General features: G+C 37.1%; 3 protein-coding genes across 12 annotated transcripts in view; 2 read left to right on the top strand and 1 right to left on the bottom strand.

Annotated features, from left to right (window-relative positions):
- casd1 (CAS1 domain containing 1) overlaps positions 1-15,801 on the top strand; it is a 23,582-nt gene extending 7,781 nt beyond the window's left edge. For 2 of the 5 annotated variants that reach the window (XM_024299062.2, XM_024299077.2), the window contains exons 15-19: positions 271-372; positions 444-584; positions 711-788; positions 1,270-1,362; positions 1,872-4,284. In XM_024299062.2, the coding sequence (XP_024154830.1) occupies positions 271-372; positions 444-584; positions 711-788; positions 1,270-1,362; positions 1,872-2,141 (684 nt within the window). In that variant the 3' untranslated portion in view covers positions 2,142-4,284. Of the gene's footprint in view, positions 1-270; positions 373-443; positions 585-710; positions 789-1,269; positions 1,363-1,871; positions 4,285-8,580; positions 8,717-15,552 lie in introns of those variants that run through there. The other 3 variants (XR_002922210.2, XR_002922208.2, XM_024299085.2) reach the window with 3 other exon arrangements.
- Positions 1-21,854, bottom strand: part of sgce (sarcoglycan, epsilon) — a 24,917-nt gene extending 3,063 nt beyond the window's left edge. The window contains exons 1-13 of one of the 6 annotated variants that reach the window (XR_002922215.2): positions 21,473-21,854; positions 18,259-18,366; positions 14,931-15,053; positions 14,628-14,785; positions 13,296-13,368; positions 9,187-9,385; positions 8,899-9,061; positions 8,614-8,828; positions 8,217-8,243; positions 7,655-7,843; positions 7,420-7,463; positions 774-866; positions 480-610 (exon numbers count right to left, since the gene is read on the bottom strand). Coding sequence is in view for 5 of the 6 variants with exons in the window: in XM_024299098.2 (XP_024154866.1) it covers positions 4,931-4,981; positions 5,069-5,106; positions 7,420-7,463; positions 7,655-7,843; positions 8,217-8,243; positions 8,614-8,828; positions 8,899-9,061; positions 9,187-9,385; positions 13,296-13,368; positions 14,628-14,785; positions 14,931-15,053; positions 18,259-18,366; positions 21,473-21,509 (1,425 nt within the window). In the remaining variant the exon portion in view is untranslated. Of the gene's footprint in view, positions 1-479; positions 611-773; positions 867-4,662; positions 4,982-5,068; positions 5,195-7,419; positions 7,464-7,654; positions 7,844-8,216; positions 8,244-8,613; positions 8,829-8,898; positions 9,062-9,186; positions 9,386-13,295; positions 13,369-14,627; positions 14,786-14,930; positions 15,054-18,258; positions 18,367-21,472 lie in introns of those variants that run through there. The other 5 variants (XM_024299098.2, XM_024299113.2, XM_024299104.2 and 2 more) reach the window with 5 other exon arrangements.
- The window catches only part of ppp1r9a (protein phosphatase 1, regulatory subunit 9A), an 80,699-nt gene continuing 76,693 nt past the window's right edge, over positions 17,849-21,854 (top strand). The window contains exon 1 of the mRNA XM_024299024.2: positions 17,849-18,013. The gene's annotated coding sequence lies outside the window, so the exon portion shown is untranslated. The remainder of the gene's footprint in view (positions 18,014-21,854) is intronic.

Here is a 21,854-nt window from a genome sequence, read left to right as displayed (position 1 = left end):
AAAACCTTTTCCTCCAAAAGTGTTTTTGAGATTTAATGGAAGCAGCTATTTTGAAACTAGCAGGAAAAGTCTTTCTACTGCCCCTGGTGGCATGATGATAAATTGCAGGGCAGAAAACATGGACCCAGTTATAAACAATGGGCTTATAAGGAAAGTTTGGATCGTGCTAATGATTTAGGGGTCTCAGAAATGTGTGTATCAGATATGATCTGAATGGTATAGGGTGAAATACTTACTAATTTTTTATTCTGCCTTCATCCTTGACTGCAGGAATTTTTTGAGAGCGTTTTCTCTGTGTGGCCAGTCTCCAAGCTCTTTGAGCTGAACGGAAGTGTCCACGAGTGGTGGTTCAGATGGAAACTGGACAGATTTGTAGGTCTCACCCTACAGCTAACGTTCTGTCCTTGTTTATAATGTTCTAATTGGACACATTTGCTCCTCAGGCCGTGATTCACGGTATGCTGTTTGCCTTCATCTACCTGGTGCTGCAGAAGCGTCAGGTGTTGTCAGAGAGCAAAGGAGAGCTGCTCCTCCCTCCCAAGATCTCCAACCTGCTCCTCTCCCTCTCCATCTTCTCCTTTGTTGTAAGATCTTTAGATTATGCTTCTTTCTGTAAATATTTAATGCAGGATTAAGAAAAATGCTGCTAAATCTACAATTTTGAAGTGTTTCAATTTTGAACTTTTCTCTTTTTGTCATCATTATTCTAGACCTACTCAATATGGGCGAGCAACTGCAAAACCAAAACTGAGTGCAATGAGATGCATCCTTACATTTCTGTAGTCCAGGTACAATTTTATTTTCTCTCCCTATAAGATCATCCAACTTTCCTCGTCTGTCACGTTCTCCCTGTTACACTTGAAAACCTGTTGGGACAGGAACTCCTTTATTTATAATGGAAAGCAGAGCCATTATAGAAAGATGTAGACAATTAAAAGTCACTTCGATCAGTTATTGATCTATTGTTAAAAGTGTTCCCAGTGGTCTTTTAATTATGATTATGTTGTTTTTTTTCCAGAATATATAAAAATAAAAAACTCCCCCCAGCAGGGAGCTTGCTGATTGTAGTTTTTATAAGCTGCATTTTCTTTGTTTGCTCCTGATTCTTGATGATTTGAATAAAGGACTACACAGAAATGCAATTCTAAACTTGATTTTCTCAATTAATGTCCTCCATCATGAGAAAAATGCCACAAGAACATGTTAAAAAACTCAATTTTCATTGGAGTGGTTCTTGAAAAAACCCTGTTCTGTCTTTTGTGTTGGCAGATCTTGGCCTTCATTCTCATCAGGAACATTCCCGGCTACGCCCGCTCCATATACAGTTCATTCTTTGCCTGGTTTGGAAAGATCTCTTTAGAGGTAAAATTGACTCAACTGTGGAGTAACAATGAAAATATGTATATTATATAGGGCTGGGTTGATAGAATTGATTAATACTGAATAGATCAATAGTTGATTCTGAAAAATATAAATCGATTTAGCACATAAAACTAAAGTCTGCTGACTTGATGCTAATGTTTAATGGAATTTCCCATAGGACGGCTAATGCTAACACTCTGTTGACCTAAACATATGTTGCTGACCAAATGAACATCTTTATAGGCATGAATTTTCTAAACTCTTTTAAGTAACCATCCATATTCATAAAGCACCGTTTTTTGCTCATACTGTCTTCTTCTGGAATAAGGTGTACTGCTATAGTACAATCGCCATCTAGTGGCCAAACTGAAACGTCCTCCAGGAGAAGCAGAACAATCGAATTGTTTCTGGAAATTATCGATACCCTGCCCTAATATTATGTATGGGAGCAGACAATGGATTTGGAAATGGTAATTAAAGTTCTAACCGACTTTATTTTCTTTTTCCAGCTTTTTATCTGCCAATATCACATTTGGCTGGCAGCTGACACTAAAGGGGTTTTGGTACTCATCCCAGGAAACCCTTCACTCAACATCATAGTTAGCACTTTCATCTTTGTCTGCGTAGCTCACGAGGTGTCCCTCATCACCAACGACCTAGCCCAGGTGGTCATCCCTAAAGATGTCATGGCCCTGCTTAGGAGGCTGGGGTTCGTAGGGGTCCTCAGTCTGACTGTACTGCTACTGACCAGAGGTAACCAGCTCACACCTGGAGCCTGATCAATACCTCACGATGAAGGACGCGGGCCGGATCACAGATCCTGGCCAGACTGAATAAGAGGTACGGATGCAGGCCGGAACCTGCTCTCATAAGTTCTCTGGTTATGTTTAGATATAGTCTTTCTTTTTTTTTTTTTACTTCGGTGAAACACAAACTCTGAAATTTAAAAAGAATTTAGGAAAATCCTGAAAAAGAGGAAAATTCTACAAGAAAAGACAAAACAAAAACTGTTAACACGACTTCTTCTGGAGGAAGAGGCTGTCTTGTTTCAAGACGTTTGTCTGCGTGGACCAAGGCTTCTTTGTCTGACTTCAGTCACGTGGCATTCCTGTTTACTCGGACTTCTCTCCGTCCACTTAGCAGCTAGTCCCCATAACCAGCACATTCAGGCATCCACTCTTCGTCAACTGATGTTTAAATCTGCTGATTCCACATCACTACTATTGTTTGACATTCTGATGTTTGAGGACTTTTGTGTTTCAGAAAAATAGCAAAGTGCAATGGCTGCAAGTGGTATGTCCTTTTTAAAAAGATGAGCCTCACAGAAAGACTTTGTGGACATCTGCTGTAGCTTGGAAACGTGTGACATGTACAGTATTTAATGATTTAAATTAAACATATATTTTATAGGGGAGGGGGTGGGGGTTTTTGTTTTTGTACTTTGCGCCCACGACTGCTGTTTGTGAAGAAAAGTACCGCAAAGGTAATTTTGTACCCATCCCTACTAAAGACACGGTTGAGCGTTTTAGCCGACTGTCTCCATACTGGCTGAGTCTCCTCGATGTGTGTTTATTCGTATGATTTTAGTTACAGATTTTTTTTGTACAGTATTTCTTTTTTCTCTTTTCTAAAGTTCAAGTGAAAAAAAAACCCAGCCCAGCACTGGTTACAAAAACACCACTCTGCATGTTTTATTCTTTAACCAGCTTACGGAAGCCCAAAACGGCCTGCCCTACTTTTTTTTTATTTTTATTTTTTACATTTTTTAAAATTGTTTTCTCTTTATAATGAGATAGTAACTAGTTATATCGAGAAAACAAACTTGTGAGATAGTATCTCATTATAACGAGATAACAAAGTTTGTTTTCTCAAGAAAACAAACTTTATTTCGTTATAATGAGAAATTTCCTAGTTTTCTCGAGAAAACAAACTTTGTTTTCTTGTTATGAGATAGTAACTTCTTATAACGAGATATTATCTAATGAGAAAACAAACTTCATTTTCTTGAGAAAAATAAGTTGTTTTCTTGTTACAACGAGATAGTAACTCATTGTAACGTGAAAACCAACTGTTTTCTCAATAAAACAAAATATCTTGTTATAACGAGATATTATCTCACGAGAAAACAAACTTTGTTTTCTTAAAAATAAAAGTTTTCTCGTTATAACGAGACAGGAACTTGTTTGAACGAGATATTATCTCAATAAAACAAACTCTTTACTCAATTAAACAAAATATCTCGTTAAAACGAGATAGGAACTTGTTATAACGAGAGATTATCTCACAACAAAACAACCTTTGTTTTCTCATTATAACGCGATAATAACTAGTAACGAGAAAACGAACTTTGTTTTCTTAATAAAACGAAAAAATATCTCATTATAACGAGATAAAGCTCATTTTCTCGTTAAAATAATACAGTGGATCTTGTAATAATGAGAAAACGATCAGAAAAAAAAGTAGGGGAGGCCGTTTCCACCTTCCGTAGCAGATTAAATTAATGTTTCTCCATCATAACTCTGACTGGTTCATGATGCTGGATGAATTCTTCTTAACGTACGTTAACGTTCTGCTTCTTCCACATGAAACTGGCATCTGCGATGTATCCGAGTTCCCACTCGTCCATGTTTGGGCTCAGCAACAGAAAAAAACTGCTAATGCACTGACTGAGTTTAAGAAGACGCGTTACTGTTGCATTGATTCAAACATTTTGTTGCCAATGTTTCTCCACCTGTGTATGTTTAAACAAAGAGCACTTTTATTATTTCTTTCCCTCCACTTTCATTCTAAGGTTGTAAATAGTTAAAGCACTTTTGACTCATTTTTATAGGAGATTTGTGCAGAAAAAAGAGAAGCTGTTGTGGTTCTTAAACCCAAACTGTGTTATTTTTTTGCCCTTGGGAAGTTACAAAAAAAAAAAAATGGCGGTACCAAATAATTTTGATGTCACTTTGTTTTTATAGAAGTAGAAGGTTTTCTTACTGGATCGGCAGGTCTGAAGCTTCTTTATTTGGGTTGTGAACTGAAACACTCATGATTGGTTGAAGGAAGAGCGGCATTTCTTTTTCTTGTTTTTTTTTGGTGAACATTGAATCGGGCAGTTATTTCAGGCCTTAAATGATCCGATTATGTCAAAGTAACGGGTATTTATAATTTTTGGAAAAACTAAACATGTAAAATAATTTTTTGGTGATGTCTTACAGTGTGAAATGTACCCATATTTATAAATGCCTTTATTCTATTGTACCTCAAAGTAAAAAAGAATCTGAAATGTGCTTTATTTGCTTGATTTATGACAAACACGTTTTAAAAAGCTTTTATTTTTCTGCAACAAATAATTAACACCACAAAACTCACCTTTTCTTCTGGTAAGTTTGTTTTGCAGACATGAACATATAAACCATATCGTTTTACAAGTATAGATGTGTTCTAAAAATCTCTTTTAGTTAGTCTGGGTCCCTTTGAAATGTATTTCTATACAATAAAATCTTGTGAGACATGCAGATTGGCACAAATGTTAATCAACATGAGGAATGTGGGAAGGCCTCTCTGACGGTCGGGTTTTTGGTCATAGATTTAATGCTTCAGCCACTTTCCTCTCTTCAGGAATACCATTTACCTAAAAGAAATGGACAAATAAACACTTAAAGGAGAAATGTATAAATGATGAGATAAAAACTTCCTCTAAATGAATTAGCAGACGTACCTCCAGCCGCCGAAACGTTGACATGACATAGTTATCTCCTTGGTTAGCAGTGAACAGAGAGCAGTCGGTTAGTGCGTCATGCGGCTGACGGGTACGGTGATGGCGGCGCTCAGGTTTGTTAGCCGTCTTTGTGTGGAGTGGAAAAAAGCACCAAGCTAAGCTTCAATTGATCTTTTATTGTACCAACTCTGGATAATCCTTCAGTTTAAAGTCATCTGCAGTTTGTATTGATTAAAAGGAAGGTGAAAACCCTGCAAGTCTCGGAAGGAAAGATGTGCAAAACAATGTTGGATTGATTTCCTTTTTCTTACTGTAAAATCTATTGAACATTTTTTGCTACTGTGTTGAAGAGTTGCATAAAAAACGGTAATGGTTGCCTATTCTTGTGCTTACACCTCTTATGTGACAATAGAGGCGTATTAACCTCAGATTTAAAACAGAACTTGGACTTTCAGAAGTTTTTCTGACACGATGTGTCAAAGTCAAGGCCCGGGGGCCGAATCCGGCCCTCCAGATCATTTTATTTTATTCTTAGTAATAGCCAGATGTTATCTTCTGCTTATTTCTAACTTGTATAATTTTGACAAAATATATACTCTTTTGAAGAGTAAAACATTGAAAGTTTGTTAAGGTTTAAGTTGATTTATTCTGGAATAATATTCTGCCTGTTTATTATTCATAATTATGTTAAAAAGTTACAGTTTAAAAAATTGGCATCATGCTAGCTTTTTGGACTGTTTTGGCATTTACTAAGAATTTTTTTAGGCTATTTTGGAGTTTAGATAATATTTCAGCTAAATGCTAGCTTTTTTTGGCTAATTTAGCACTTTGTTTTTTAGGCTGTTTTGGACTTTATTAATATAAAGTTAATATTTACACACTAGCAGTTTAAGCTAATATTAGCTTTTTTCAGTTTTTTAAGGATATTTTGAAGTTTAGCTGTTTTTCAGTTGTTTTGGCTAACCTACATTTTTTTGGTTGTTTTTTAGGCTAATTTGGCATTTAGCTAATTTAGCTGCCTACCAACTTCACCATATTCAGCTATCAGCTTCAGCATTTTTAGCTATCAATTTCAGCATCTTCAGCAGCCAAATTCAGCTTACAGCATTCACACTAGCATTATCACAGTATCTAGTTCATAATTATGTTAAAAAGTTATGGTTTTAAAGTTTTAAAAATGTAGTTTTAGAGTGTTCAATAAATGTTTATCCTGTTTAGCCAGTGACCTAAGGTGTGTTTTGGATTTTGGCTCCTTGTGTGATGAGTTTGACACCTCTGATTTAGTGGGTAATTTTTGGCCATTTTGTATATTTTACATTCAGTGTACATGCAATCTACTTGTCCCTTTTTTTTTTTTACTAACTACTTTGAAGATTAATAATTTTCAAAGAATCAAGGGGTTGAATCATTCTGATTGCAACTTCAAAATGTCAAGGAGTTTATTTTTTTTATATATTTAACGTCATTTTTCCGACAATTCACTAAAGTCCTTCAGAAATTCTCTCAGCCTCTTTAATTATCGTCTTGACCTTTTACATTAAAGTGTATAAACTGTTTTAAAGAAGAGATCATCTGATCAGCTGATGTTGCTCAGCCATTGAGGGATTGTAACTCAGTTTAAATGTATGTTGGATTCTATTGTAAAGTGACTTTTTAAGTCACTGAATGGATCTATTTGTTTGGAAGTGGATGCATCAGAATGGAGAGGAGTAGTAGGACTTTCTGCATCATAAAAGAGCTTCTTCCAGAACATTTTTTCATCCTAAATGATTGAAATGATTTAATAAAGAAAAGGACAGAAATGCACATTTTTGCTTAATTTTCTTTATATATGTCCTCCACATCAGAAAAATGCAACAAAACATTTTAAAACACCATTTTCCTTGGAGAACGTCTTTAAAGTGTCTCTTTTAAATCCCTCACTCCCTCATTCACAATTTCTATATTTTTTTTTCATCTTTCATATATTTTTCACATAGATTTTATAGTCTGTTTTCAAATGTAAAACTTAGAAATGGCTTTTATGTAACAGTGATTTTGCACATTTTAGTATTATTTTGTTTACATGTGTGTTACAATTTGATTTTTACTTTTTCTTTTATTTATTTTAAAAGCCCTCTAATGGGAAGCACTTTGGTCTGTTGCTGCGGTCTAGAAAAAGCGTTTGATTGCTTGCTTGGGTTCAATAAAAATCCAACCTGCCCACATGCTTGGCAGATTAAGGGAGACGAGAACAGAAATGTGAAGCAGAAAGACAAACATGCAGCAGCATGCAGTGACAGCGTTGAAATCTTTTAGTTATAGAGAATTGTCGTGATTTATGAAGTTAAATTTTGATCATGCAGTCTTACCTGATGGCCGTGGCTGTGGTATGGTTATCTGGTTTTGCAGATTCCTGAAATTGAAAATGACATTAAAATTCTTCCTTAAAAATCCATATGACGACCTGAAACCTTTGAGCTGTAGCTGAAAAATAATGAGCGGAAGAAAGTTTTCAGCTGTTTTTGACTCTTTCCAGTATTTAATAACTTGACTTTTGTGACCACGAATAGTCCACCCCCCCTCCCTCCAATTCCCTTCACTCACGACTGCGTCTGCATCAGCGGCATGCTGGTGGTCTCGTAGTTGTCCGGGTGGATGGGTGGCACCACCTCGCCGCTGACCGGGTTGAAGACGGGCAGGGTGGAGAGGGGCCAGGAGATCTCGCGGTTCTTGGACATGCTCCGCAGCTCCTTCGTGGACTTCTGGATGGCACTGTGATGAACCAGCTGGATGCTGGAGGGTGGAGAAGTTTGTTTTTGTTTGTTTGAGTCTGCCACTTTCTTCAAAGCTTCACTAATTCCATCGTCTGAGCAGATCTACTCTCAGATTGTGCATGCAAGACATGTAGCCTCATCTATCCTGAGGTTTTCTTTGTATTTGTCTAATTTAAAAAGTATTATTTTGATAAATACGTTGTATTATTAATACTATTCTACTGCTAGTCACTGAATTTTTGAGCAGCCCACTGGATGAATGGATGAGATGGCAGAAATATGATCATGAATGGACATGAAACAGCCATCAATGATAACAAAAAGTGACCAAAACGCAAACTTAAAAAAAAAAAAAAAAAAAAAACAGAACACAGGAGAGGTAAAACACTTACTCAGATGTTTGCATGTTTCTTTTTTCCCTAGAAACAAAACAAAATGGATGAATTAAATACTAATATTAATACATAAAGCAACACGTACACACAGGTGAATGGCTTGTGGGGTGGTTTGTAACGGTGAGTGGAGAAGGGTTCTCCCAGCCTGTAAACGATGAAAAACGTGAATGAATGGCCCTCTGCATGGAGGCTCAGGATGTCATGACGACAAAAACCGCTGCTACAATGACATGGAACTGCTTAGAAATGGGGCTCATACTCCGGGATAATGGTAAGCTGCACTTCTGATGCAAAATGTAGTGGTTTCGCTGCTCCTGAAACAGTTCTCCTCTTTCTTAACTATAAGCTGCTGTCATTACAGGTGCAGAACAAATAAATATTCAAGCAAACTTACACCCCTTCCCGCCTGCAGCACATAATGTAGCCAAGGATAAAGAAGAGGACTAACGCCACAGCTGAGGGAATCGCCATGGTGACGAGGAAGTCGGAAAAGTAGTCCCTGCTTTTCAGGGACTCGGATGGGGGGTTGTACTCCCCAAAGTCGGGCAGGATCCCCGTACCGGGGTCAGGGCGGGTAATGTAGACCGGGACTACTTTGTTGATGTCAACCTTAAAAAAAAACAAATGAAGAAGAATTTAGTAAGTAAAAAAATCAAGCTTTCTTTCTGCGTGTCCTCACCAGGGAGATTTTACACCAGTCGATGTGAAACTGAGCTCTGAATTTCTTGTCGCAGCTGATGACAGGTTCCATCTCCTGACTGCAGCGCAGCTGGTTATGCGGGCTTTCCACCTCCCTCAGGCACGAAGAGAAGGGAACGTCGGCGCCGACCATCACGTAAACGCTAGACAAAGGAGGGGATGATGAATAGAACAGAGGAGCCTCACATCCTCATTCTCTACTCCACCAGCTGATTATATCATAAAAAACAACTTTTAAAATAGAAAAATCCTTTGTTTAGATGCTTACCCTTCCTTCAAATTGTTGATGGGAAGGGGTACGCGGCCACCGCGGTCCAGGGCGGAGGTAATGTTGATGGCGTTGAGTCGCTCGGGCTGCCATACGTTCTTCACTGCGCCCAGGAAGTCTCCGAGCACCTCGCTGGCCAGCATCTCCTCCACGTTCATGTTCTTGATGTAAAACTCAGCTTGGTAAGGCAGAGGGAACTCTGGAAAACACACGGCTGAACTTTGAGCGATCACGTTTAATCCGTATCTGCGTATCTCCATTAAAATTAACTGTCCACACCAAACGCGATTGGGGTCAAATTCACCTGCTGCTCCTGCAACAGAGACGGGCCGTCAAGGGAAGGCAGTATGGCAAGCCAAAAGGGTCAAAAATCACCAGGAAAAGCGGGCATGGCAGTGCCTCACCTGCACATGTTCTACAGATCGTAATAACTATTTGAAATATTTAAATGTTCCCACAGTTAGTTTCAATACTACACTTAATACAAAAACAACAATGAAAGTTTAATTTAACTTTTTCATTTAAGATTTAAATTGGACATTGGGGGTGGGGGGAAGTGAAAATTGCAAATTAAGCATTCTATTCTCTCAGTTTTTGTACATTTGGACTCCAGATATGTGAATGTAACCTGAAACTATGTTTTTACATTTTTATTTGTGTTCAAAGTTCAAAGATGTCAGAGTGTATATTTATGCTTTATATATGTTTTCTCAAATATATGTTTCAAAGCTTTTCAAAAAATAATTTTAGGCTTTTATCTTCTTGTTTTTCCTGTTGATTTTTTTACTGAAAAATGATCTGAACCGTGACCCTAAAACCATGACACGATCCAATCCATGAGTTTGTTGATCCGTTACACCCCTAGCTATAAGTACAAGTTTAAATTTGGGTTCAAGTCTTTTCAGGAGCTGCTGGTGTTTTTGCTGTTTCCGATGGTTTCACCGGTAATTAATGCAAAACTAGTGCTTTGACCCCAACCCCCCAAAACTTAGTTTAAAGACCCACTCCGATGAAAATCGTGTTTTTTTTGTTTTAACTTGCTCTTGTGGCATTTTTCTCATGATGGAGGACATATCCAAAGAAAATGTGAGCTCAAATTTGAATGTAAGCGTATCTCTTTATTCAAATCGATGTAAATCTGGTGCAGAAAAAAATGCAAAATATGTAGAAAATACGCTAGGTGGGCGACAAGCTTGTTGCTCTTCTCTGCAGCGGAGTGGGAAAGGGATACTGTATTTTTCAGTGACTTATAAGTCAGTCCTGAGTACAAGTCGCACCCCTGGCCTAACCATGCAAAAAAAAAAGAAAAAGTGACTTATAGTAAAAAAAATATGGTGATCATGATTAAAAGACCGCTGGGAACAGTTTTAAAAGCTCCAAGGATGATCAGAGTGAGTTCTCAAATAGAAATGCATGAACCAGAGAAACTTTTGGTTTCAGAAAAACATCTTTTGCCATTGAAACAATAGCCTAAAAAAAGTAAACAATATACAATATAACATCTACGTAACACTTATACAAATAATGTGATCAAATCTACCTTTATGTGTGCTATTTATAAACCCGACATTGGAGAGCTGGTTAACTAACTTTTTTGTAACGCTTCTATTAAAAAAAAAAAAAAAAAAGCTTAACACCCTGATCTATGTCTTTCCCTTTTATTTTATTAAAAAAATGAAGAAATTAACATTTTGCATTCGAGAACATTAACATTTGTGTTAATAAATAATGTCTGTCAAAAAGATAAATTCATACAACACAGAGTCCTGAATTCATAAACAATGAGACAGCTAGCTGACACAACAACTCCCACAAAATAATGATGCTGTTACATAATCTGTGCAAACACATCAAGTCTTGTCATCCTGTTACATGAGAGGTGACGCAGTAAATAACACATCTGCAAGTGTCTCTGTGTCCACGGATCTTTATCTAATCTGCTCCAATCTGAGGATATTTGATTGAAAACATTGCAACTTCTGGCTTTAAACACCTCAAATGTGAGCAACAAAGTGGAACTGGCTGCAGGCCTGAATACACCTTGGGTGTTTAAGACGAAATGCTAGATAAATACCGATCAACAATCAATAATAAATCTGCCTTAGAGTTTCATTTGGGTGAGGATTTGAATTTTTTTAATTCGAATTCCTTCACTACTCAATGGTGAGGGAACCTTTTTGGCGTTTGCCATATTTGTCCGAATCTACATTCCAAAATCCAGTGCTCTGGAAATTCCCAGAAGTCTCTGCGAAAAAGAGGGTACATCGACACTTAATAGATTGCTGAATATTAGCGCTGTATTGGCAGGAGTCTGGCTGTACGAATTGTACTGAAATACGCATCTCACAATACAATACGTATCTCAACACGCATCTAAAAATATGATATGTACTGCAATATGCATCTCACAATACCATACCCATCTCACAATACGATCTGTATCGCAAAACGTATCTCACAATACATTATGTATTGCAAAACGCATCTCACAATACAATACGTATCGCAATACGCATCTCACAATACGATAAGTATCACAAAATTTATCTCATAATATGATATGTATTGCAAAATGTATCTCATAACAAGATATGTATCGCAATATGGGTCTCACATTACGATAAGTATCGCAAAATGTATCTCATAATACGATATGTATCGCAATATGCGTCTCACAATACAATACGTATCGCAATACGCATCTCACATTACGATACGTATCACAATACACGTCTCACATTACGATATCTATTGCAATGCGCATCTCACAATACGATACGTATCGTGATATGCGTCTCACAATACCATACATATGACAATATACATCTCACAATACGATACGAGTTGCAATACGCATCTCACATTACGATACTTATTGCAAAACCCATCTCACAATATTATACGTATCGCAATACGCTTCTCACAGTACAATATGTATGGCAATATGCATCTCACACTATAATACGTAGGGCAAAACGTGTCTCATAATACGATACATATCGCAATAAGCATCTTACAATACGATACGTATCGCAAAACGCATGTCATAATACGATACATATTGCGGTATATCCCAGGACTGTACCAAAACAATTTTGCAGTTTGTTTAGGGAAAAATCTCTATCTGAATATTAATACACCTTTCATGTTAATAAAATAGTAACATTTATTTTATTTAACAATCACAATGCACTGCAACTACGTTTGCTCATAAATAATTAATTAAATATCGTCTTGTCTACATTTTAAATTGCTAAAAGTATCGTCAAATGAAATATCGTAATATATTGTCGAATTGATTCCCCTTACACCCCTATAGAATATAGACCACAATGCATTGCGTATGAACAATTTGTCATTTAAAAGAATATATAAATAAATTTAAATGTATTTTTTGTAAGTTATTCAAGTTTTCAGCATCAGAATACAGTGGATTCATAAATAGTCTTTGTAAATATTCATATTTATTAGATTTTTACTTTGGAAAATGAGTGACATCATATTTGGAGTTTAAAAAAAAAAAAAAAAAAAGTAGTGACCTTGTGTCCAAAGGGGGTTAAGGGAGTAGTGATGGATTTCGGACATAGCCTTAGTATTCATGGTTTTTGGCAGAAAGTGTTACATTTCCTCCCAGATAACAACCAGCGTTGGATTTTTGTAGCACGTTAAACTTTGGCTTGAAATGAATCACACTTTGTTGAGAAAAAGAAGTCAGTTTTCCTTTTCGTGAAGCTTTTTGTCTCTTTGTTCCTACTTGAATCATGTGTTTGTAGAAGTTGTGAAATGGAATTTCCCTTTTTTCTAAAAACTGAAAGAAATTCTGAGGAAATCTAGCAGGTTGTGAAGATTATGTGATTAGATCAGCTGAATTTCAAATGATGTGCTTCCTCTGTTGTCTTTTCAGTCAAAAACAAATAACGTATATAATCCTCTGAGTTTCTTTTTTATGAATCAGTAATCTGTTTATTAGAAATAATCATGGCTAAAGTTCTCCCTTAAGAAAAGCTGGTTAAATCTTTTAAGTCCTAGATGTTCCTTAAGGTTTTACACAGGAAAACTGTGCAGTCGGATCTCTGTTGGCCTCAAGCTGTCGTGCCAACATCTCTTACCTTCTGTTGCCATGATGTTTATGACCAAGTTGTGGCGTGCGGTCTCAAACGTGCGCCTGTTATAAGCAGTAATCTGTAACACACAAGGGTGAAAGTTTAAGCTCAGATCAGTGGAGCTTATATGGAAACATGCTCCGAACAGGGCAGGATGCATGACAGGGTGTCCGTACTTGGCTGGGGAACCATAAAGAGGTACATGAGCTACGGTGGACACGGAGAGACATTTGGTAAAGAAATGTAAATATTAAAAAATACTTTTTTTGTAAGCAAAATCTACCAAGCCCAGTGAATTTATGCGTCTCTGTCACAGATGCGTTCTCCCACACAATGACTGAATATCTGCACTACTCCCTAAGTCCCTAACACTATAGAGCGAGACTATATGATTTTAATGCTATTTGAACAAATATTCATTACATTTTCTTTTTTGAACGCCAGATACGACCACCCATTTTCTGAAGTGAAAACCAAATAAATATTTAGTTGAAATGTAAAATATTTTAATAAAACATTTTACAAAAACTACTGTATTTTCAGAATGTATTGAAGTATAAGTCGTATCAGCCCAAAATGCATAATAAAGAAAAAATAAAACATGAGAAAGTTGCACTTTTGGGGTGCACTTATTTAACAAAAAACAGGACCAAGAATGAACATTTCATCTTGAAAGGCAAATCCTAATAATGGAATAGATAACAATGATGGACTAAATACATTTAGCTTCACTACCGTAATAGATTGATGCTTATTTAGCTTCATGAAACACAGGAGGAATCTAGTATATTAGCTAGGGGTGTAACGATTAATCGATTTTTATTCAGTCAAATTGATTTGTATGAGGCAAGCTATTAATCGAATCAAATCGAACATACCATTACAAAATTGTTTCAAAATTAGATAAATTATAGACATAACTAATTTACACTTGATTTTCTTGCAAGAAATTCAAGGAATCTGGAAAACTTCACCCGGTGGAAGTTTTACCTAAAGATGTCCTGGATCCATTTTAGATCAGTGAATCCGATCAAATCAGATACATAAAAATGAACCGATATCAACTATGAATTGTACAATCAACTACAAATTATGATATAAATCAAATCGTTGATGGAACAAATGGTTACTTACACCCCTAATAATATTGCATTATATGATCAATTATTTAGATAACCATAGCATAAAGGACATGCTAACACATCATCTCAACTCTGCATAACACTTTAAATCACCTAAATCCATTGAATTCTTCAACGTCAACGCATTTGAACACCCTAGTAAGGGAATTCGGACACACATGTCCACACAAAAACCCTAATGAAAAGCATACATCACCTCTATGACAGTGGGCCGGCCAACATGCTCAGCAGTGGGAGAACCGTAGAGAACGCCATCACCGTATGGAGTCCTTTGGATGTAGCGCAGCCACCCAGGCCTATCCGGGTACCCCATCAGGTTGGTGTTGAAAGTGATGGGGTCATTGCTGGCATCGCCTGCACGTAAAATGGCGAAAATAATTTTTCGTGAAAAACATTCATTATTTATGCAAAAAAAAGCATAAATATGGAGGTATTTTGGTGCCGCTCATATGACCTTTTTTGCTACAGTATAAATTAATAGGAGTGATGGGAATGGTACCTGATTTGGGGTAAGGGGGAAACTCTCCTTTGAAGTGCTCCCGCTCCAGAACATGGACAAACAGTACTCCAGCAGACGGGTACACATTCCGGTCTCCATGGGACCTCGATAAGATGGTTACCACTAAAAACACAAATTTACAAGAACAGAGTCTAAGTTCCTGATTTCTGCACATTAGATACATTAGATATTAGAAGGTGTGTTTTACACCCCGTTAATAACCTACCAGCAGTGTAGGGAGAGCAGGTTTCTTAGATTAGTCACTTCTGTTTCTAAGAAATGCACTTAAAGCTTAAAAAAAGCTCACGCAGTGAAGTGTAAGGGGAAAACGCTACTTATTAGCTTTTGTATGTAAGAAGACAAAGAATCTACTGAAAAGTAATTAGGCATTCAGACCAAGATGGCCTCTCAAACTTGTTATTTTTGCTGCACTCTGGTATACAGCCCACACATTTACAGTTTATAATCGAGAACGAATGGTAAACCTGGGGGGTGTTACAGATTTTTCCCCTTCCTCACTGCTCCCCTCTCTGTTTCCTCCTCTTTCACACGCAGCCACAACCGTGTTGCTTTATCATGCCGCATTTTTCACTCATTACTTCCCCTCTTCTCTCTTCCACAGTGGGAGGGAACTCAATTTCTAATCACCATGGGAGACTGCTGGCAGAGCGGGAGATGGTAAAGGAGGAGGAGGAGGAGGAAGGGGCAGAAGGACAGAAGATCTGAGCTATGAAGAGAAATCCACGAATCATCTGCATCGATAAAGTGCTTGAAGACCCACTCCGATCATCTTTTGATCTGTTTTCAAAGCGTTCCCAGTGGTCTTCTAACTATGGTTATTCCACAATTCAAAAAACAAAAAACTGAACGGAACCCATTGGCCTGGAGCAACCCCACCCCTCTTACCGTCACCCATCAGGGGGGTCAAAATCCAAGACACACCTTAGGTCGTGGGCCGGACAGGATAAACATTTTTACTGAACACTCTGAAACTAAATTTTTAAAACTTGAAAAAATGTAACTTATTACTATAACTAATAACAGGGAAAAATATTATTCCAGAATAAATCAACTTAAACCTTAAATAACTTTCAATATTTTACTCTCCATAAAAATATATTTTGTCAAAATTATACAAGTTAGAAAGAAGCACAAGATAACATCGGGCATTTAATAACAATAAAATAAAAGATCATTTTATTTTATTTTAATTAATGGCCCAATGTTATCTTGTGCTTCTTTCTTACAGTTGATTTTTTTGTTATAAAGTTATGCTTTTAAAGTTTTAAACATTTAGTTTTAGAGCTCAATAAATGTTTGTCCAGTTCAGCCCGTGACTTAAGGTAGTTTTGGATTTTGGCTCCCTGTGTGATTGAGTCTGTCACCCCTGATCTGGTCGATGGATCAGAATGGAGCTTGTGGCCCACCCGTTGTACTCTCTTAAGAGACTACTACAATGTATTTCAAACTTATTTTTCATCTGCTCCCAAATCCCAACAATTTAAATAAAGAAATACTCAGAAATGCAAATTCTAGCTTAATTTTCTTTATATATGTCATCAATCATCAGGAAAAAGGCCACAAGAACATGTTAAAAACAGGATTTTTAAAGACGGATTATAGATTACTCTTTTTTATACCTCTGTAAAAATAAATAACAAATATCAAATACATGTATTCAGAAAAAGGCTCTTATGTATGATAATTGGGGATTTGGCAAGTAGCACAGAGGTTGACCAAAACGTGACTGATTTCCCCAAGGGCTCAACCACAGAGAAATCAGATCAATGTCCTTCAGCTGACACTTAAGGTGGTTGAAAATATTTACATCTCTTTTCATGAAGCCACCTGGGCACGACTAATCTGCTAAATAGCTCCCCGCGGCATCAAGAATCCAACAATTGGTCAAAAAAATAAACCTAATTTTGATTCAGCAGGACTGTTTTAAATCAGGATCTCAGTTTATCTGTATTCTGGATGCACATCCAAGTATGTATTATCTGACCCACTGGGCCAGCACACAAAGGACCTTTTCCACACACTCCAAGGTTAAACAGTGACTGCACCTTTGTGCTCAGGAATCAGGTAAAGAAAATAGTAAAAATAACCGTTGGGATCTAAAAAGAGACTGAACATTTAATCTCTTACTCAACGTCAATAATTTAGGCCAGACACTCCTGGAAAACTGAATTCCAGCTTGAACTGTTTTCTCTCCAGCCGTTAAGTCAACAACGACCAGCGATCAGTGACTAAGTCCCACCAAGGATCTGCCAGGAGCATCAAATCTGCTTATTCAAGTCTGAGCCTTCTCAAGATGACCAGCTTTCAGCGCCCTCCGTGTACACACAATACATCACCAATTAAAGGTTAATGCTCAACTGTCCAATGCACACTAGTCTCTTGGATACAGCTCTGGGTCAAATGACAGACGAGAACAGAAGAAACACTTTCCGAACCACTGGGTTAACATACTAACACATACGTTCAAGAATGTTGTGCAGAATCCTACAGTTTGTGAAGCCATCGCACACAGCAGAAGATTAACACAGTACAAAGGGAAACTGGAAGTGGTGGAAATAACTAACCAGATTTGATGCATTTCTGGACTGACCTTGGACGGGTTGGAGCAATGCCGCACAACCCATTAAGACCTGAGGCTGCCTCCACAGGGGTGTACAGGTATGGCCATATTTGGTATCAGGTCTTAATGGGGGAAAACTAGGGTTGGCAGCAGAGAAAGCACCAGCCTAATGGTTTTATCTAACTGAGGCCTTCCCCAAGCTGAGGCAGAGACGAGGAAAGGGTGTCCTTTGGTTCTGTGGAGTCAGCTCCATGCGCACATGCTGTACGGGTCAGGAGGAGTGCATGTGCTTTTCGGTGCTCAGCGGGGAAGCAGACAACAAGGATCGCCACTGTTTGTGACGACGGCTTTGGTGTTGTGCCTGTGATGAGTTGGAACTTCGTTTATTTTGAGCTCCAATGTGGAAGTGAAAGCAGCTGGTGCTGCAGCAAGCACACAATGGTGGCCAAGGACAATGATGGACATTGGAAAACCCCTTTAGTCCTCCGACTCTCCATAGAAGGTAAGAAAGGCACTATTTATTTGTCCTAATAGCTTTTCTACAGCAGCATTGTTAAGTAAAGAAAGTACTCCCTCTTCTTCCAGGTAGGATGAGATCTACAGTTAGTTCTACACAAGAATTAGCTTCACTTGCTAAAACAGCTACAGAAAGTGAGTTCAGAGTGAGAAGGGGGCACACAAAGAACAACAACTACTTGTATTAATGAGAAATCACCCGAGTTTGTCAGTGTTTTGACAGACACTCACCGTCTTTAAATAACGCCGTTTTCTGCCTCAAGGCCACGGCTGGCTCCAAACGGGCATTTCTCTCATGTAAAGCGCTCCGTGTTGCATCATAGGCATGCACAATGTAAACTATTGGGTCAATGAATAGAAGCATGCATGAAACAAGGGTGTCTTTCAACAACTTCTCAAACAATGCATAACTCATTTCCAGTTTATCATTTTCCCTCATCAAATCTGTCTTCAGTAGTTTTTAATCATACAACGAGCTGTGTTACTATAATGAAGCTGCCTTAAATATAAAGAATATGATCATTTTCATTCTTTTTATTTAAAAATGTGTTTGTTTCTATAATAAATTTACTGTAGCGCTATCAGCAAATCCTCAAGATATCTTCTTGGTGCCAGAACCACTAAAGTAACATCGACTATAAGCATTTTGTCTATTTTCCCAACCCCAACAGTAGAAATCGATACAAGATTACAGATATTTAGGTATTTATGCAACTGAAAATACCAAAAAGAAAATGTTACATAAATCTGGGGGCCAAAATGGGACTCAAATCTAAATTTCAACGCATATTTTAAAGCCATTATTGAATCATTTCAAATAAAAATTGAGATACAGAGACGTTATGTCTAGGTAAAGTTATGGAGAGAAGATGGATACCTTTTTATATCTACAACAGATGAAAAGCTCATTCACAACACTGCAGAGTTTTAGCCAGAACTTGGGGAACAGATCCCATTAGTCCTGTTCTCAAGTCTTTACTGGTTGGTACACATTGAGTCCTGAGGTGTAGTCCAAACTTAACGCTGCAGTTTTCTAGTTCTTTAATTCAAAATGTACCAATAGTCTCATTCAAAATACTATTTACTGTAATTAATTTTGATCCCTAGGACTATTTGTCCGATATTGTTCCTTTAAAACATTTTTGAATTCCCTCTATGTTGTAAAGGTTCTGCCTTCCCTTAGCAAAAAGTAGTACACCCGAAGTTCATTTTATGAAATATACTTGAGTATAAGAAGTATACTATAGACCATTTTGTTTTAAGTAAATACGAATTCCATTTTACATTTTTAACATGTCAGATAAATTAACAAAATGATAGTGAAAAATGTAAGATTAAGGCACTTATCTTGTGCTGCACAACTGGTTTTAGTTGCTGATTAAAGGCAAAATACCTAAAGTATATCATTTCATTTTAAATAATTGTTCTAAAAATTCCATAGTAGAATAAAAGGATGTCGGAAATGATGTCATGTGTGACTTGCCTTTCTTGCATTTAAAATTCCAGTAAATCTGTTGCATTTAGAGGATCTCATTTACACAGAATTAATTTTATTTTGAAAAGAATTTGTATGTGCTGCCATCAAAAGTAAAATAAGTAAAATTTGTTATAAATACACAAATATAACAACGTTATAGTGGAATTATTGAAAATACTTAAAAGCTACATTTTATAAATGAATGGCTTAGCGACCACAAAAACGTAAAATAAATATAAGCTATTCTTTTGAACGATGACGCGTTTTGGTCAATAAGAAACTGGTTTAAATGTCTCTTTTAGCTTTAAAAAGCCTAAATAATGCTGCTATTAAGTCTTTCAGAAAAAAACTGTATCCACATATATGACAATATACTACCTTTGGCACACTAAAAAAATTGTGTTATAATGAAATATGAGTTATTTTCACAAGCTCCATAAGACCGCCTTCCACTCCCTGTGGGTGCCGCCCACTTCATGATGTCAACCTAGAGCCGGCCCCAGCAGCATATAAATGACAATGTGCATTTAAATTAAAGTGTTTTGCTGATCAATGCAAGCTCCGCTGAAAAAGTGGGGCTATGTCCGAATTCCTTCACTACTCACTATACAGTGCACTGTATCGTGTGTTCGCCATTTTCTAGTGTTGTCCAAATTTACAATTCCACAAAAGAGTGAACGAGAAATTTCCCAGAAGTTTTTGCATAAAAATAGCGTTCATCAATGCTCACTAAAGTAGCTAATATAGACCACAATGCATTGCAGTTGAACAATTTTTGTGGAAAAAAACATGTTTAATTGTAATTTTTCAATAAACCATTGACATTTTCATCATCAGAACACAAAAAGATGTTGTGTAATGTTCGTATTGATTCGATTTTCACTTTGTGAAATCAACGTCATGTCTGGCGTTTGGAAAAAAAAAAGTAGTGAGCATAGTCTCCATATTACTTTTAAAATCCAGGCCACTAGATAGTTTTTAGTGGTTAGTGATTAAGGTGGGGATTCAGACATAGGCTGGGGGCGGAGCTGGCTGTGTAGACTGTTCCTGGAAGGGGCTGTTCCCACTTTGTGACATCACAATGTGAGGACCTGCTCATTTTCGTGAATTTGGACGGGGCTGGTGCTCAGAACTCAGAGTTTTAGAGGAATGCTCAAAAATACGTGAGCAGATCTAAATTCCGCTTTGGGATTGTTTTTTTCAGGAATTAGTATTATAAAACACTTAAAAGCTAATTTTTAAAAAGTTGATTTTGCATGATACAGACCCTGTACAGGATGCAGACCCCTGCTTTAAACCATGTATGTATACTAAATTAATATTTCTTCTGACAGAACTGGAACACTTAAACATTAAAATACATAGGTATATAAAAAGTACACTTTAAATGTAGTGCTTCAGTTTTAGCATAGTCAAAGCATAATTAAATAAACTATTTCATGCTAAGGTTTTAATTTACTATCCAGAAAGCATAGAAGGTTAAATAGGTTAATCTTTATTTGTTTTATTTGTTTCTGATATTTTTTTCCTGTACAGAGCGCTATTTTATATATATATATATATATATATATATATATATATATATATATATATATATATATATATATATATATATATATATATATATATATATATATTTGTTGGCAAACTTGCTTGTTTGGGCTCAAGTCACAAACTACGCAATTTAGGGATGAGTAAAATCCTCCTGGTGAACGTTTTTCAAGCCAAACCTCACGATTAAAACCTAAAATATATCATTTTTGTTTCATAAGTTTCAAGTAAACGCAGACGGACTGAGTCCGGTTTGTTTTTTCATCCTCTGAGTGTCTGTTATGGCAGCCATTTTTCCTCTCCTCCTCTCGGGCTTTTGGAAAAAAAATTAGCTAGTTGGCTAGCTAGTTAGCCGGCTAACTAGCTAGCCTGGGTACCAGATCAACCAATTGATTTGCATCGGAAATCGATACGTACCCGTTCCGAGCCAAACCGCGACAGCTGCAGCAGTCATGGTGGAGATGGTCCTCGTAAATTTTACATGAGAAAGGCTTTCGTTGTGCTACATCTAAACGTCAGAGTGTTTGACAGCCATTCTAACGAGCATCCTGCTGCATTCCTGCCTCCGCCTCCGTCCGTCTGTGGAGTCAGCAGCGCGTGCTCTCATTGGCTGAACATCTGGATGGAAAAAGGTGGTTGTCACGCTAAAAAGGGAAGCAATTATGTTATTTGAACGATGGAGACAAGCACCACGCCTTCAGCACACGTGGCTGCTCCATTTACCCTTCTAGGGGTTGTTTTTTTATCCATTTTTTAATGTATTAATTATAAGATACAGCCCCCTCTCCCTAAATATATA

This window comes from Oryzias melastigma, linkage group LG11 (genome assembly GCF_002922805.2).
Source record: "Oryzias melastigma strain HK-1 linkage group LG11, ASM292280v2, whole genome shotgun sequence".
Taxonomy (NCBI): Eukaryota; Metazoa; Chordata; class Actinopteri; order Beloniformes; family Adrianichthyidae; genus Oryzias; species Oryzias melastigma.
This window is presented reverse-complemented; position numbering and strand designations above follow the sequence as displayed.